Here is a 14275-nt window from a genome sequence, read left to right as displayed (position 1 = left end):
CCCCCCCCCCATAAAATTACAGTAAGTCTCATCAGGGCAGAAATTACATGCCTTTTCATTTCCATACCTGCCCTGTCAGCACTGTACCTTGTATACAGCACACACTTAAGAGTTGATGAACTTCAATGAATTTGCTGAACTGACTCTAGGTCTTTGGGCTTGGTTATGATATGACCAAAGAAGTAGCTTAGAAAATATTAAGCACTGTGCAGTATAGATTTGAAGAAGGAAAGGCTAGAGATGGGGGAACCAGTTAGGATGATACTGCAGTATTCAGGAAAGAATCAATAGAAATTTTAACAAGAACTGGTCTGATAATAATGGCAATGAAAAAGAATAAATAAGTGAGGGAGGTTTTTTGGTTTAGTTTTTAAATCAAGAGGATCTGGAAATTTGGAAGAGTGATTTGTATAAGGGTGATATAAGACAAAAGCAAACACAAAAGAGTGACCTCAATTCATCCTGGGACCAAGAACAATGCAGAGAAATATGTGAAGGAAAATAAAACTTATTTTCAAACTTATCTTCTTGGTACTTGTCAAGTGGAGGACATCCTAAAGGGTGTCACATTATTCTGAGACATTTGTAAAATTTAAATATGTTTTAGGGCACGGTCACCTTAATTCTCAACTTCCTTGAATTTATCTCTAAATTATATTTGGAACATTATGAAGCTCTAAGTTTGATAAATTAGGCAAATATTGAGAACACCATGGAAACCACAAAATTAGCACTTAGAGAATAAGTGAAAGTAAGGTTCTAAATACCTACCAGTCTGTAGAGTTCTGTGATGCTAATATCCTCAGGGTCCACCATGGCATATTCCTTTCGAGGCACCAAATCTAATCCGAGTTGTCTGGAAAACAAGACAAAGAAATTTACAAGAGTTGCCTCTGTGGAATAGGCTAAAAATGTATATTTTCTTACAGTGCTTTAAACTTAGGTATATTTTCCACCATGCTGAGTGCAGTCACTCTTATATATGTGTTAGTCTCAAGCAGTTTCTCTAACTAGAGTAAGAATCAGTAGCATAAGTCAATGAGAAAAGCCAAGAAATTACTAGTAAATACAAAAAGCTGATACTGTCAATGAAGCTTTCCCATCACTAGGAATATCACTTTCCAAGGTCAAATACATAAAGAAAGTAAAAATGGTACATGATTTAGTGAGAAGGATGAGGAGAGAGTGACCTAGTGACAGATAAGAACCTCTGTGAGGTCAACAGAGGTCAACCTCTCTGAGACAGTCAACAGAGGGCATAAGGGGAGAACTGAGGATTAACAGAGGAATAAACTTCAAAGACTTTGGTAGTGTCAAGCAAAATAAATAATCCAAATAAGACTTCAAGAAATGAGTGGGTTATATGACGGTTCTACCATCACTGATAGTGAAAATTTTCTAGAAATCTTGACAGTATGAAATGGACCAAACTTTGTCAAAAATGATTTTAAAGACAAAGTATTGCTGCATGAAGGGGGAAAAAAAAGACAGATCTTTTCTATTTGGAGGAGGGAGTCTGCTTGCTATCCTTTCAGTTTTATTCTTGAAATTTCTCAAGGATGATCTTCCTTAGTTGGGTCTTTTACTAATTACTCTATAAACTTGTATTTCCCCCTAATGTAAATCACTAGGCAGTATTACTCAGAATCTTCTATCAAAAGTTTGTATATATTTATATCATAAAGTAGGGTTGCCCTTGGAGATCCCATTTCACCATATGGCATGAACATCAAATGTACAGTGGCTAAAGTGATTCTGAAGGGTCTTTTGATCTCCTAGTTGTGATGATTTATTTACATCAGTTAGGTAATTAGTAAATATGTGTTACATTTTATAAAGATTCATAAAAGCATTAAGAGGCAGAATGGTCAGAAGGGGAACCTGTGGCCTCAAGGCCGCATATGGCCCTCAAGGTCCTCAAGTGTGGCCCTTTGACTGAATTCAAACTTCATAAAACAAATCCCCTTAATAAAAGGATTTCTTCTGTAAAACTTGAACCCAATCAAAAGGCCACACCCAAGGACCTAGAAGGCCACATGTGGCCACAAGGCCACAGGTTCCCCACAACTGGCTAGGGGAAAGAACATTAGACTTGTAGTCAGAAGAGATCTGATTTAAAATTTTGACACTAAATGTAATACTACAGGCAAGTCCTCCACCTCCAAAGCCTCAGTTTTCTCCTCTATAGAATAAGAAAATCATAATTAACAATCAGGTCAAAATGTTATTATAAAGATCAATTAGATAATGTACACAAAGTACTTTGCAAACCCTAAGGAATTATGTTAGTTATAATGCATTGTGTTCCTCTCAAAACCTATGAGACGTTCAATGCTATATAAATATGTCCTAATGATCTGATGCTCACCCTAATGCACTGCACAATGTTTTGTACATAGGACTTTAACAAATGACCAAAGAATGAATGAATACCCTTTACACTCTACTTCCACCTGGTAAAAAGACTGCTTTTTCATGCCAATTCCCATTCTCATCAACTCGTATAAGTGTTTCCCATTTTATAGTATTTCAAACTCTAACCTGAAAGTTAAAAAGCTAGACTGCACAGTCAGTTTTAATTTAGGGTAGCTATGTCTATGTTTCTTATTATAACAGGCTGTTTTCAGTCCACTCCCCTATATCTTGTTTAGAAAGTAAATTCCTAGAGGAAGCATCTTAACTTGCAAGGTATTCACTTAAAGGAAATATATGTAATAAAGAAAAACAACCAATATGTGTCACCTTAAACAGGGGATTATAGGAAATAAAATTGTTATCTAGAAAATTCACCCATGAGGCAGATAACATAAGTAGACTACACTATTCATTTTATGCTTTGATACCTGTTACTCATTGTTAGAAAAAGAAAAAACAGCCCAAAATGGCCAAAATGCAGTGGAGTGATTACATACATCAAAAAAGGAATTACTGCTCAGTCAAAATGAGTATCTTCCTTCCTACTTATTTCCAGCCTTGCCTTTTGCCTCTGACTTCATCTTTATTCTTTCAACTGGATAGGGGATCAATCCTTCCCTTGTATCCACTTCTGAAATTGTTTTTAACATGACAACCTACTTAACTCTCTTGTTAATAAATCAAACCTCTTTCAATACATCTAATACACTGATGTGAACTAGTGACATTTACTTTAACAACATTTAGATTTGCTTGTTAGACTGAACTGAACTGAACCTTAGAGGTCAGGTAGTCTGAGCCCATAATTTTTTTATTTATAGAGGCAGAAAGTTAGACCATGAGAAATTTACTGGCATGGCTGGGGTCACTAAGGTTGTCCAGTAGTAGCCAACCAGAGATTCAAATGGAGGCCTTGTGTCTTCAAATTCAACATTCTTCCCACTATATCACATTTTGTAATACCCTTTTCCCACCCTTTATCAATGTGAGCTCTCTGTTTAACCCAGGGAAGAGCCCCCAACATACTCAGAATTTGGTAGTCTGGACCAGGAATGGGGAACCTGCAGCCTCGAGGCCACATGTAGCCTTCTAGGTCCTTGGGTGCATCCATTTGATTGGGTCCAAGTTTTACAGAAGAAATCCTTTTATTAAGGGGATTTGTTCTGAGAAGTCTGGATTCAGTCAAAGGGTCACACTTGAGGACCTAGAGGGTTACATGTGGCCTCGAGGCCGCAGGTTCCCCACTCCCACTCTAGGTCAATGGTGTTGAACTCAAATATACACAGATAATGACTGGTCACATATTAACTCAAAATCCCACAAATGACCACAATCCATGTGGTATTGTATTTATGTTTATTGTATTAAGTCCGTTTTAATCTGGTTGGGGCGGCATTCAGGACTCTTGCAGGCAGCATGCCAGGGACTCTATGTTTGACACCTTTTATCTAGACTACATAACTGCAGTTGCATTTTTCATTCAAATCACCATCTTTTGCAAATGTGACAAAACTAAGGACTCCAAAAAGAACATGGCAGTACTTGGTTTCAGGACTAAATCGATTTAACAGCCATTTGTTAAGTAATTACTATGCAAAAGGTACAGTGCAAGGTGCTAGTAACGTAAAGGCAAGACCACAAAAAGCTCCAGATTTCAAGAATCTTACATATTAAGTCAGATAAGATAAATGCACAGACTTGTATGATACAAGTTATATGCCCTGTGCCTAGGACACAGAATTTCAGAATGATAGACTGTGGAATGGGAACAAGGAATTCTTCAAACACAGAGACATCACTGGAGTTGGACCATGAAGGAGCCTCAAGACCACATGTGGCCCTCTATTTCCTCAAGTGTGGCCCTTTGACTGAATCCAAACTTTACAGAACAAATCCCCCTAATAAAAGGATTTCTTCTGTAAAACTTGGACTCTGTCAAAAGGCCACATTCAAGGACCTAGAAGAACACAGGTTCCCCACCCCTGTCAGATGTAGATGGGGAGGAGAGAAAGAAAGGAAAAGAAAAAAACAAGCATTTATTAAGCACCTACTATGTGCTAGGTTCCTTGCAAAGCATTTTACAAACATTATCACATTTAACATTTGTATTGAAACCATTCTCAATGGGGGAGGAGGCAGCAGGTGCAAAGCGATAAAGGAAGAAAGGTCACGACAAAATCAGATGACTGTGGGTAGTGTGGCTTGGCTGAAATGGATTTTGAATGATGGAGAAATAAGACACAGAAAGGCAGACAGATTGTGGAAAGTCTTGAATGCCAAGTTAAATATCAGTAAGCAATGGGCTACCTCTAAAGGCTGATCTAGGAAATAATTGAAGACTTATCTATTAAGATGAGTAGTGGGCCAAGGTCAATTACATGGAATAGAGAGGGGAGAGGCTGGAGGCAAGAAGACCATGTAAGAGGTAATTCCTGCTTGATCCGTTTTTTGCAAGAAAGGTAAGGAAAGAAATCATATTAAAACCAGAGAAGCATCAGAATTAGCTCAGCTCAGGTTTGACTCCATTAACACACCATTATTATATACCACACCATAAACATAAAAGAAAAACATCCCACGTACAGGTATCTTCCCTGAAGGAGTTCTAGGCATCTAGAATCAATATCTTTAAAGTTGGAAGGGACATTAGATATTCCTCTAATGGTGGGACTGGGGCTAGGCGTTGGCTCAGCTTCAAGGCCTGATACGCTTCTAGCCAGAAGCATGCTTTCTGAGGTTTGTGAGTGATTAGATATGTTAGTTAAAAAAGTGCTTTCCTACCACTGGGGGAAAGAAACAGAAGCAATGTTTAGGGCTTAAAGTAAGCCCTTCAAGAGGGGATCTCATCTACAGAGCTATCCTAAGCAGAGTATAAGCTGCAAAATGGCTCATTTGTATGCATAACAAATGATCACAGCTCTGCCAGCCATAGGACTTTTCCTTTAAAGTTAAGAGAAGTGGGATTTCTCACACGATTCCATTGGTGACCTTCTCACGATAAATGTTACAATGCAGAAGAGGTACTTAGGAAGCGCAAGCACCCAGGCCAAAAGGAAAGGCCCAGCTGAAGAAGGGGAGAGATGGGAGTCAGTGGCAACATTGGCCAGAATAATTCCCTTGAGTATTTCCTTTCTAGCAAGGACATCCATGCTCTTATTCTCCACAACTGGAGAAGAACACAAGGCTGCCAGAGTCCAGCACTGCTTCCCTTGATGGAATGGAAGCTCCTGTCATTTTTGTCTTTATATTCTCAGGGCCTACTACAGTGTCTGGCACACAGAGAATGCTTAAAAAATGTTTGTTGATTTTCTGATTTGGAAAAAGAGTAACTGAGTTAGCAGCAGCTGGCTTTTCCTGACCTTGTATGTGACAATATGCTCTGGGAGTAAATGAAAGAATCACAGGATCTTATGGTTGGTGCTAAAAGGGGCCATGAAGGTCATCGAGTGCACACCCTTCATTTTATAAGAAAGAAACTGAGACAGAGAAAATAAATGACTTGCGCTTGGGTGCACCTAGTCGGTGGAACAGGAGAAAGTTACATTTGGTTCTTTTAGGATCTACAACCATATACTACCTATTCATACTTCATTTCTACTATGTTCAGCTACCTGAAATACCTTCTGTATAAGAAATACTCACTCATTGCCCCAGTCCAGGCGAGCAGTGATGTGCCGCTTCACATCTTTCATGCGGTCATGGGTGAGATGGCCAACTAACACTTGACGTCGTAAGTCTAAGATTTCATTCATTATGTGCCAAAGTCGATGGAAGAGATCACCTTCATTTCTCTAAAAAAGAGATTCAAAGGAAGACAAATTCATTAATTAACCCCAAAGATAGTATCTTTACAGTGACTAGATGAATTTTTGTTGCTGTTCAATTGTGTCTGACCCTTCATGATCCTGCAAAGATACTGGAGTGGTTTTACATTTCCTTCTCCAGCTCTTTTTACAGATGAGGAAACTGAGGCAGATAAGACTAAGTGACTCGCCCAGTATCACATGGCTAGTAAGTATCTGAGACCAGATTTGAATGCAAGAAGATAACTCTTCCTGACTCCAGGCCCAGTGCTCTATCCACTGCATCATCTAACTGCCAAATGGATCAATCAGCTAGTTTCTAAATTACAGTATGTACACTCACATGCCCAGAACTCAGTCCATATTTATTCAGCATCTAGAGCATGCAGAGCACTATGAAATGTACAGGGGACAACAAAAAAAGTTAAAACAAAGCATAGTCCTCAAAATTATGGAGCTTACAACCTAGTGATACACATATAGGTAACTGTAATATACAATAATAAGGCAAATAAGGGGTATAGTGGATAGAGTGCCAGGCCTGGAGTTAGGATGACCTTAGTTCAGAGGTGGGAAACCAGCCATTGTTCAAATTCAGCCTCAGACACTTAACAGCTGTGTGACCCTGAGCAAGTCATTTAACCTTCTTTGCCTTGACCTGGAGAAGGAAATGGCAAACCACTCTAATTCCTCTGCCAAGAAAATCCCCAAAAGGAGTTACTAAGAGTTAAGACACAACTAAAATGACGAAACAACAATATGGAATAATACATCATAAGAACACATTGGAGAATTGTGAAACAGTATCATATGAGGTTATGCACACATGCCACGCACATCTGATAGAATCTCTTCTCCCATATTTTTTAAACAACATTTTTCTGTTCAAGTATCTCTGATTATTATCTATTATCTACGACTGAGTCCAAACTCCTGTACTCAGCCCTGTATATGAACCTAGCTCCACTGTCTATTCAATTTTATTTTCTACTACTTTCCAATACAAACATTTTTCTCTGTTCAAACCAGTTTTCTCCTTGCCCCCTATATAGTCCACACTCTACAATATGCTCATGCTGTTTCCTGCTACATGTTCCTGAAGTTCATTCTTCTCTGCTACCAAGTACTATCCAACATTCAAAGCACCAACTGCTCCCCTCACCTTTCTCTAAACTCCTAACATACTTCTGAAAGGATCCACCTTCTGGAACTCTCTGCAACCTTTGACACCCAAACACCCTTTTCACCTGATACTCTCTGCTCTTGAAGTTTTCACGGCACTGCTCTCCCTGGTTTCCTTCATGTATGAATATGCCTGTATCTCCTTTGATGGACCTTCATCTATGTGATACCTGTTAACCTGAACCTTCTCCTCTCTAGATATTATCTCATTTGGTGATCTCATCAACTCCCAGGGATTCAGAGCTACCTGTCCAGCTAGCTCTAACCTCTCTCCAAAACTTTAATCTCACATTTCCAATTGCCTCCTATCTTGTCCTATCATAAAGTCAACATATCCATTTTACTTTCTCAAAACTCTCCCTTCTTCCTAACCTCCCTAACATTGCCAAGCATGCCATTAACCTCTTACTTATCAAAGTTCAAAACTTGTGTCTCCTTAATTCTTAACTCAACTCTGTATCCGATCAGTTGTCAAGTTTTGCCATTATAACATCTGTCTTATATATCCTTTTCTCTCCTCAGGAGCTGGCCCTCATCACTTCACACCTGGACTATTACAATAGGCTGCTGGTTAGTCTCCTGCTACATTTTCCCCCACACCAATCATCCTCAACTCAGCATCAAATTGACCTTCTAAAAGCACAGGTCTAATCATATCACTCTCCATCCCATTGAATAAACTCCAGTGGCTTCTTGTCACCTCCAGGATCAAATATAAAAATCCTCTGTTTATCCTAATCACAATTCCTTCCTAACCTGGTCCCTTCCTATCTATCCGGTGTTCTTATACCTTATGCCACTACATGTACTCTAAAATCTAGTAATACTCATTTCCTTGCTGCTCCTCTTACACTGCACTCCCTCTCTTTACTTTGAACTTTTCCCCTGGCTGTCCCCCATGCCAGGAATGGTCTCCCTCTTCAGCTCTGCCTCTTGGCTTCCCTAGCTTCCCTCAGGTCTCAGGTAATGTCCCACTTTGTGCAAGAAGCCTTTCCTACTCTTACTGTTAGTGCTTTGTCCCTGAGATTACCCCCAATGTATTCCTCATATATGCAGTTTGTTCAGAGTTGTTTGTATGTTATCTGCCTGATTTGATCATGAGGGCCTTGACAGTAGGGACTATCTATCTATTTTTTATTTATTTACCTTTCATTGTATCCCCAGAGCTCAACACTGTGCTAGTTGACAAATTGTTAGTTAACTTTGACTTACTGCTGGTCAACTTACTAAGACACTGACTCAACTACTTGGGATCTGTCCAACAGACTTTTATCCTTGGATCCAAATCTTTTATTTTCTAAATCTTTCTCTAACTCTCGAACCCCAAACTTGAGGTATTATGCCTTGGAGACTTCCTAGTGCTCTGATCTGCTTGCCTCTTTGATCTAGAGAAGTATCACAATTAGTAAAAATTGATCCCTTCTGCTATCATGTCAATCTTGGCTTCTACTTTGCTCTTTTCCTAGTAACCATTGACTATCACATTCCTGAAGTGTAACGAAATAAGAAAGTATGAGAAATTGCCTTTTAAGACTGACAAAAGAAAATATATCAATTCAAAAATTCCAGCAAAAGGTAAACTAAAGAAATTCAAAGGACAATATCACCACCACCAGTGTTGCTGCCTCTGCTGCCAACACCACTGTCAACACATACACACAAACAAAATACACACCCCCTTAGTTGCTTACTTGAAGGTGGAATCTCTAGAAGTGTGATTGCTACATTGGTCTCTAGAGGTGACCCTCTGGCATTTCTACATCTGAAACTCATTAACCCCTACCATTAACCTTGTCATTAACAATCAGCTAGTAAAATTAATTTACTCTTGGCAAAGGCATTTACTTAGATAATATAGTAAAATAGTTGACATAAAATAATCCCATAAAAAATCCTAGGGTATACTAGATAGATTAGATAGATAGATAGATAGATAGATAGACAGACAGACAGACAGACAGACAGACAGACAGACAGACAGATAGATAGATAGATAGATAGATGATAGATAGAATCCATGGGCTCAAAGTTAGAATATAATGGTAATGAAGGACACATATAGAGAGTATTATGGAAAATGGGTAACCCACAGCTCCTTCTACAAAAATCTTTTCTCCCTTTGTGGAGGCCTCACACAACTAATGAGGTACAGCCCCCATTTGCAGAGGGTGCAGCTTTCTATGCTGAGTACTCTACTCAGCTGTGTGCCCTGGACATGCTATTTCTTTAGTACATACCTTGCAATTCTCTCTACAGATACTTCATACTACCTGAAACTTGCTTCTTCTAGAAAAACTGTCTGTCTTTCTATGCCTGTCTCTCCTCAATGTGGCTCCCTACTCCCAGTTAGATGAATTTTCTCATACCAGACAAGGGTGTCCAAAGCCACAGTCAGTAAGGGTTTGAGGAAAAAAGAAAAATTTCTCCTCCCACACAGCAATTCCCTTTAAAGGGTCTTTGTTTTCCTCCATTTCTAGCTACAGCTCCCAAACCTAAAATTTGTACCTCCTGGACTGGCCAGCTCCAAAATGGACTTGCTATTTTAAGGCAAAGGCTCAAGGGATGTAGCTAATTCAACCAATCATAAAATGTTTCTTGTCACCTAATCAAAGACTTACCCAAAGGTGAGAGCATCTTGTTTACATATTAAAACTTCACAAAGTCTTTACATTCATTATATTCTGAGCCTTCTGTGATTATAGCAATTAAACTATATGGGAAAGGGAAAGAGGTGATTGATTCTCATTGTCATTTGCAGTGAACTAAATCTTGAAAACTCAATGTTTTTCCTAAGAGACAAGATAATTTAACTTAGAAGTGAAGTTCTCAGGCTCAAGTCAGATTTCTGGGATTTTTTTCTACATTCTACTGAAATAGATTTTTTAAAAGATACTACATGAAGAAGGTAGCATTAAAAATATTAAGAGATCACCATTCCTGCTAAAATGTTCTTACAGTAAGAAGCTGTCTGACAAAATTATCAACTTTTATGTGATGAATAAGTTTTCAATTAGTAAGGATATTTGGTAATAACTGGCATTACCTATTTAAAAATGCAGTTATACATTTTCTATACCATTAAACAGCAATGACCAAGGAGCCCGAAGGTATTTCTTATGCTGTCGCCACCAAAAGGAAGAGAAAAGCAAAGGGATTGGGGAAAGACAATAATTAGAAATGAAAAATCCAAGCCACATGTAACTGACTTTCAGTGGCATCTCTTCACTGAAACTGCTTCTCCAAAGTTACCAATGTTTTCTTAATTGCCAAGTCTCCTGGCCTCTTCTCAATCCTTATCCTCCTTAACCTCTTTGTAGGCTTGCACACTGTTTAGCATCCTCTTATCCTGGATAAACACTCTTCGCTGGGTTTTTATGACATTGATCTCTCCAGGTTCTCTCTATCTGATACTCTTCAGTGTCTTTTGTTTATTTTTCATGAAAATCATTTCCACTAAACATAAGTATCCTTCAAAGTGCTGCCCTTGCCTCTATTCTCTTCTCTCTGTATGCCATCTCACTTGGAAATATCATCAACTTCCATGAGTTCAATGATCATCTCTATGAAAATGATTCGCTGATCACTATAGCCTTTTCTAACTTTTCTCCTGAATTCATCTCGCATCAACAACTGTCTCTTGCACGTCTTTAATTATACGTCTAAAGGTGTCTCAAACTCAGCATGTCCAAATTATGATCTTCCTCCCAAAACTCTTCCATCTTCTAAGGTTCCCATTTACTACGGAACCCAGATCAGTTACCCAAACTCATAACCTTGATGTTGTCCTCAAATCCTCATTTTCTATAATTCCCCATATTTGATGGATTGAAAAGTCCTATTGTTTTTATGTTCCCCCTCCTCTCCTCTGATACAACCACTATTATAATATAGGCTCTCATAGTCCCATGACAAGATTATTGTTATAACTGCTAGTTGGTCTTCCTGGCTCATCTCTTCCCTCTCCAATCCTTCTTCTAAGAGGCAAAGTGATTTTCCTAAAGTGTATGCCTGACCATGTTGTCACCACCTACTCAATAAACTCCCATCATGTACGTTTCTAACCATATTGACATTCTAGCACAATTTACATTCTAACATGATGAAAATGCCAGAAGATTACAGAGCCCCTTGGTCATAATTTCAAGAGACAGTACTTCCTCTGATGACATTGAACAAAATATCCATAGTGTTAACAGAGAAGCATCATTCCAGTTATTTACTTGTCCAGTTGCATAAAATGGAGTTACAGTGAATTAGTTTTTTCATCCTATGTTCTGAAATTTCTGAATTTTGCTGGTCATTAAATTTATACATAAAACAATTTTGTTCAGATAAAACAAATGTAGCTCCCTGCTAACTCCAGAAGCCAATATAAAATGGTCTGTTTACATGTTAAACTCCTCAAGACTTTGTTTCTTCTTTCTCTCTTTCCAGGCTTTTTCCATTCCACTCCCTCCATGTACTTATGATGCAGTAACATCTGCTTCTTAATATTCCTCAAGTAGGACATTCCATCTCCTGACTCCAAGTCTTTTCAATTCTCATGTCTGGAATGCTAAATCTTTCTTTGAATCTTTCTTCTGGTTCCCTGGGTTTCCTTCAACAACTCAGCTGAAATCTCACCTTTGCAGGGACTTTTTCTTAACTTCATGGCTAGTTCCTTCTCTCTGAGATCATATTCCATCTACTTTGAAAAAACCGTGCATATACAGCTGTATCTATGTTGTCTTGCACATTAGAACATGAATTCCTTGAGATGAGGAATGATGTTTTTGTCTGTCCTTCCTTGCTCAGTTCTTAGAATAGTTTCTAAAATTCAAGGTATGGCATAGATCCTTAGCTTAACTGTGAAAATCATATTATTTGTGCTGAGAGTGTACTTCAGTCTATATTCTTTTCACATGTAGAAGATAATGGATATGTATGCCATGCTGAAAGATTGCAGAGTGCCTTAATTAATCTCAAGCAACTGTGTTAGGGAAACACAGTAAATCCACAGAGCTTCTGACTTTCCCAGATGTTGTCAACATGGCCTCACTTGCATACTTTCTCCCCACACACCCAACTTCTTAGCTTCCTTTTATATGCTTCTTCTCTCATGAGAAAGGACAGAGACTAGTTGCTTGTGTTTGTATGCCCAGGGTTTAGCACTAGACCAGGCACATAATGTTTATAAATGCTTGTTGCCTCCTTGTCTAACCAGTACATTCAACTCTTATCATCAACATCACAAATTAATCTAGTGTTTTACGCTTCACAGAACACCATCCCCAAAGTAACCTGTTCTGGGAGGTATTACACAAATATTTTCATCTCCTGAGAAAAAGAAAGCGAGGATCAGAGAGGTATGAGTCAGAAGGATTTTTGCAGGATAAACACTGGTGATAAGTGTCATTATCCAAACTTCTGCCTTCTGAGGCCAACAAATATAAGTATTTGTGTGTATGTAGATATACATGTATGTGGACATACACATACTTATTGGTTAATATACATACAAAATACACATCGTATGTAAATATCTACATATAGATATTCTTCAGAGTTTACATTCTATTGCAGAGATAAAACATTTATTGATGCATATGTATGTATATGTATACATATTCACCTATATATATACACAGAAACATATTTAAATACATACACAATAAAGAAACATACTTATATACACAAACATTACACACGTGTATGCATATATTTCTCCATGTGTATATTCATCAACATATGTGTATACGTGTAGAGCTTAAATTTTAAATATTTATAACTTTTTTAAATTTCATACTTGCCAGGGGCAGCTAAGTGGCACAGTGGATAGAGCACTAGCCCTGCAGTCAAGAGGTCCTGAGATCAGATGTGCCCTCAGACACTTACTAGTTGCGTAACTGTGAGCAAGTCACTTAACCCCAATTGCCTCCCTCCTCCCCCCAAAATTTACACAGCTATATACATATATAGAAATACATATATATCATATTACATATATGCACATATGCCAATATATTCACCAATAAGGATGGTATCTCTGCAGTAAAATATAAACTCTCTGAGGACAATGATTCTCACTTCTGTTTCTGTAATCCTAGTACCTAACAGAGTTAGTAGGAGACCAAGAGTTGTAGTGGAGATAAAGATTATGAGCTAGACATTGAACTCATCAAGAAAACAAGGGAAATATTCTGGATCTAAAAATAAAGGCTATGAAGATCCAAATTGGAGGATAAATAGCATGGACCTCAAAGAAAAGGCTTCTGCCCTATATTAAGAATGAGGAAACCTAACCATAGTGGGTAGATGACATTGTAAGGAGGTCAATGACAGGTTGGAGCAAAACTTGAGAACAATGACCAAGAGTAACATCATCCAAGGATCCTTGAGGGTGCAGGGGATGATTAGCTTGGTCAAGGCATAATGTCATCACTGCTCTCAAGTATCTGAAGTGCAGTCCCATGGAAAAGGGGATTAAATTAGTTTGGCCTGATATCAGAATTTAGAATTAATAGCAACAAAAGCTAAACCACACTTAAAGAGTACTTTAAAATTTAAAAAGTACTTGTCTCATGACAGTCCTAAGGGTTTAGTAAAGAAACTCTTATCTTCATTTTGGAGATGAAGACATTAAAGCACAAAGAGGCTAAATTATTTGCTCGGGGTCACAAAACTATTAAATCTGAAAGCCATGATTCAAATTCAGTTCTGAGCATGAAACTCTTACTATAAATCATGATAATAATATTATTACTACCAATAACAACAGGTCTGTCTGTGTTCATCCTTTGTTTTCAAGGAAGACCATGACATCAAAGAAATGATGACATGACTTAAACTTGACTTTGTTTTGAGTGAGGGAGGGCTGTGCAAGGTCACCAGCCTCA

General features: G+C 38.2%; 1 protein-coding gene across 5 annotated transcripts in view; it reads right to left on the bottom strand.

Moving 5' to 3' along the window:
• Window positions 1-14275, bottom strand: part of DOCK4 (dedicator of cytokinesis 4) — a 537022-nt gene that overhangs the window by 286397 nt on the left and 236350 nt on the right. For all 5 annotated transcript variants that reach the window (XM_072653018.1, XM_072653019.1, XM_072653025.1 and 2 more), the window contains 2 exons: window positions 6058-6206; window positions 772-856 (listed from right to left, as the gene is read on the bottom strand). In XM_072653018.1, coding sequence (XP_072509119.1) covers window positions 772-856; window positions 6058-6206 — 234 coding nt within the window. The remainder of the gene's footprint in view (window positions 1-771; window positions 857-6057; window positions 6207-14275) is intronic.

This window comes from Notamacropus eugenii, chromosome 3 (genome assembly GCF_028372415.1).
Source record: "Notamacropus eugenii isolate mMacEug1 chromosome 3, mMacEug1.pri_v2, whole genome shotgun sequence".
Taxonomy (NCBI): Eukaryota; Metazoa; Chordata; class Mammalia; order Diprotodontia; family Macropodidae; genus Notamacropus; species Notamacropus eugenii.
This window is presented reverse-complemented; position numbering and strand designations above follow the sequence as displayed.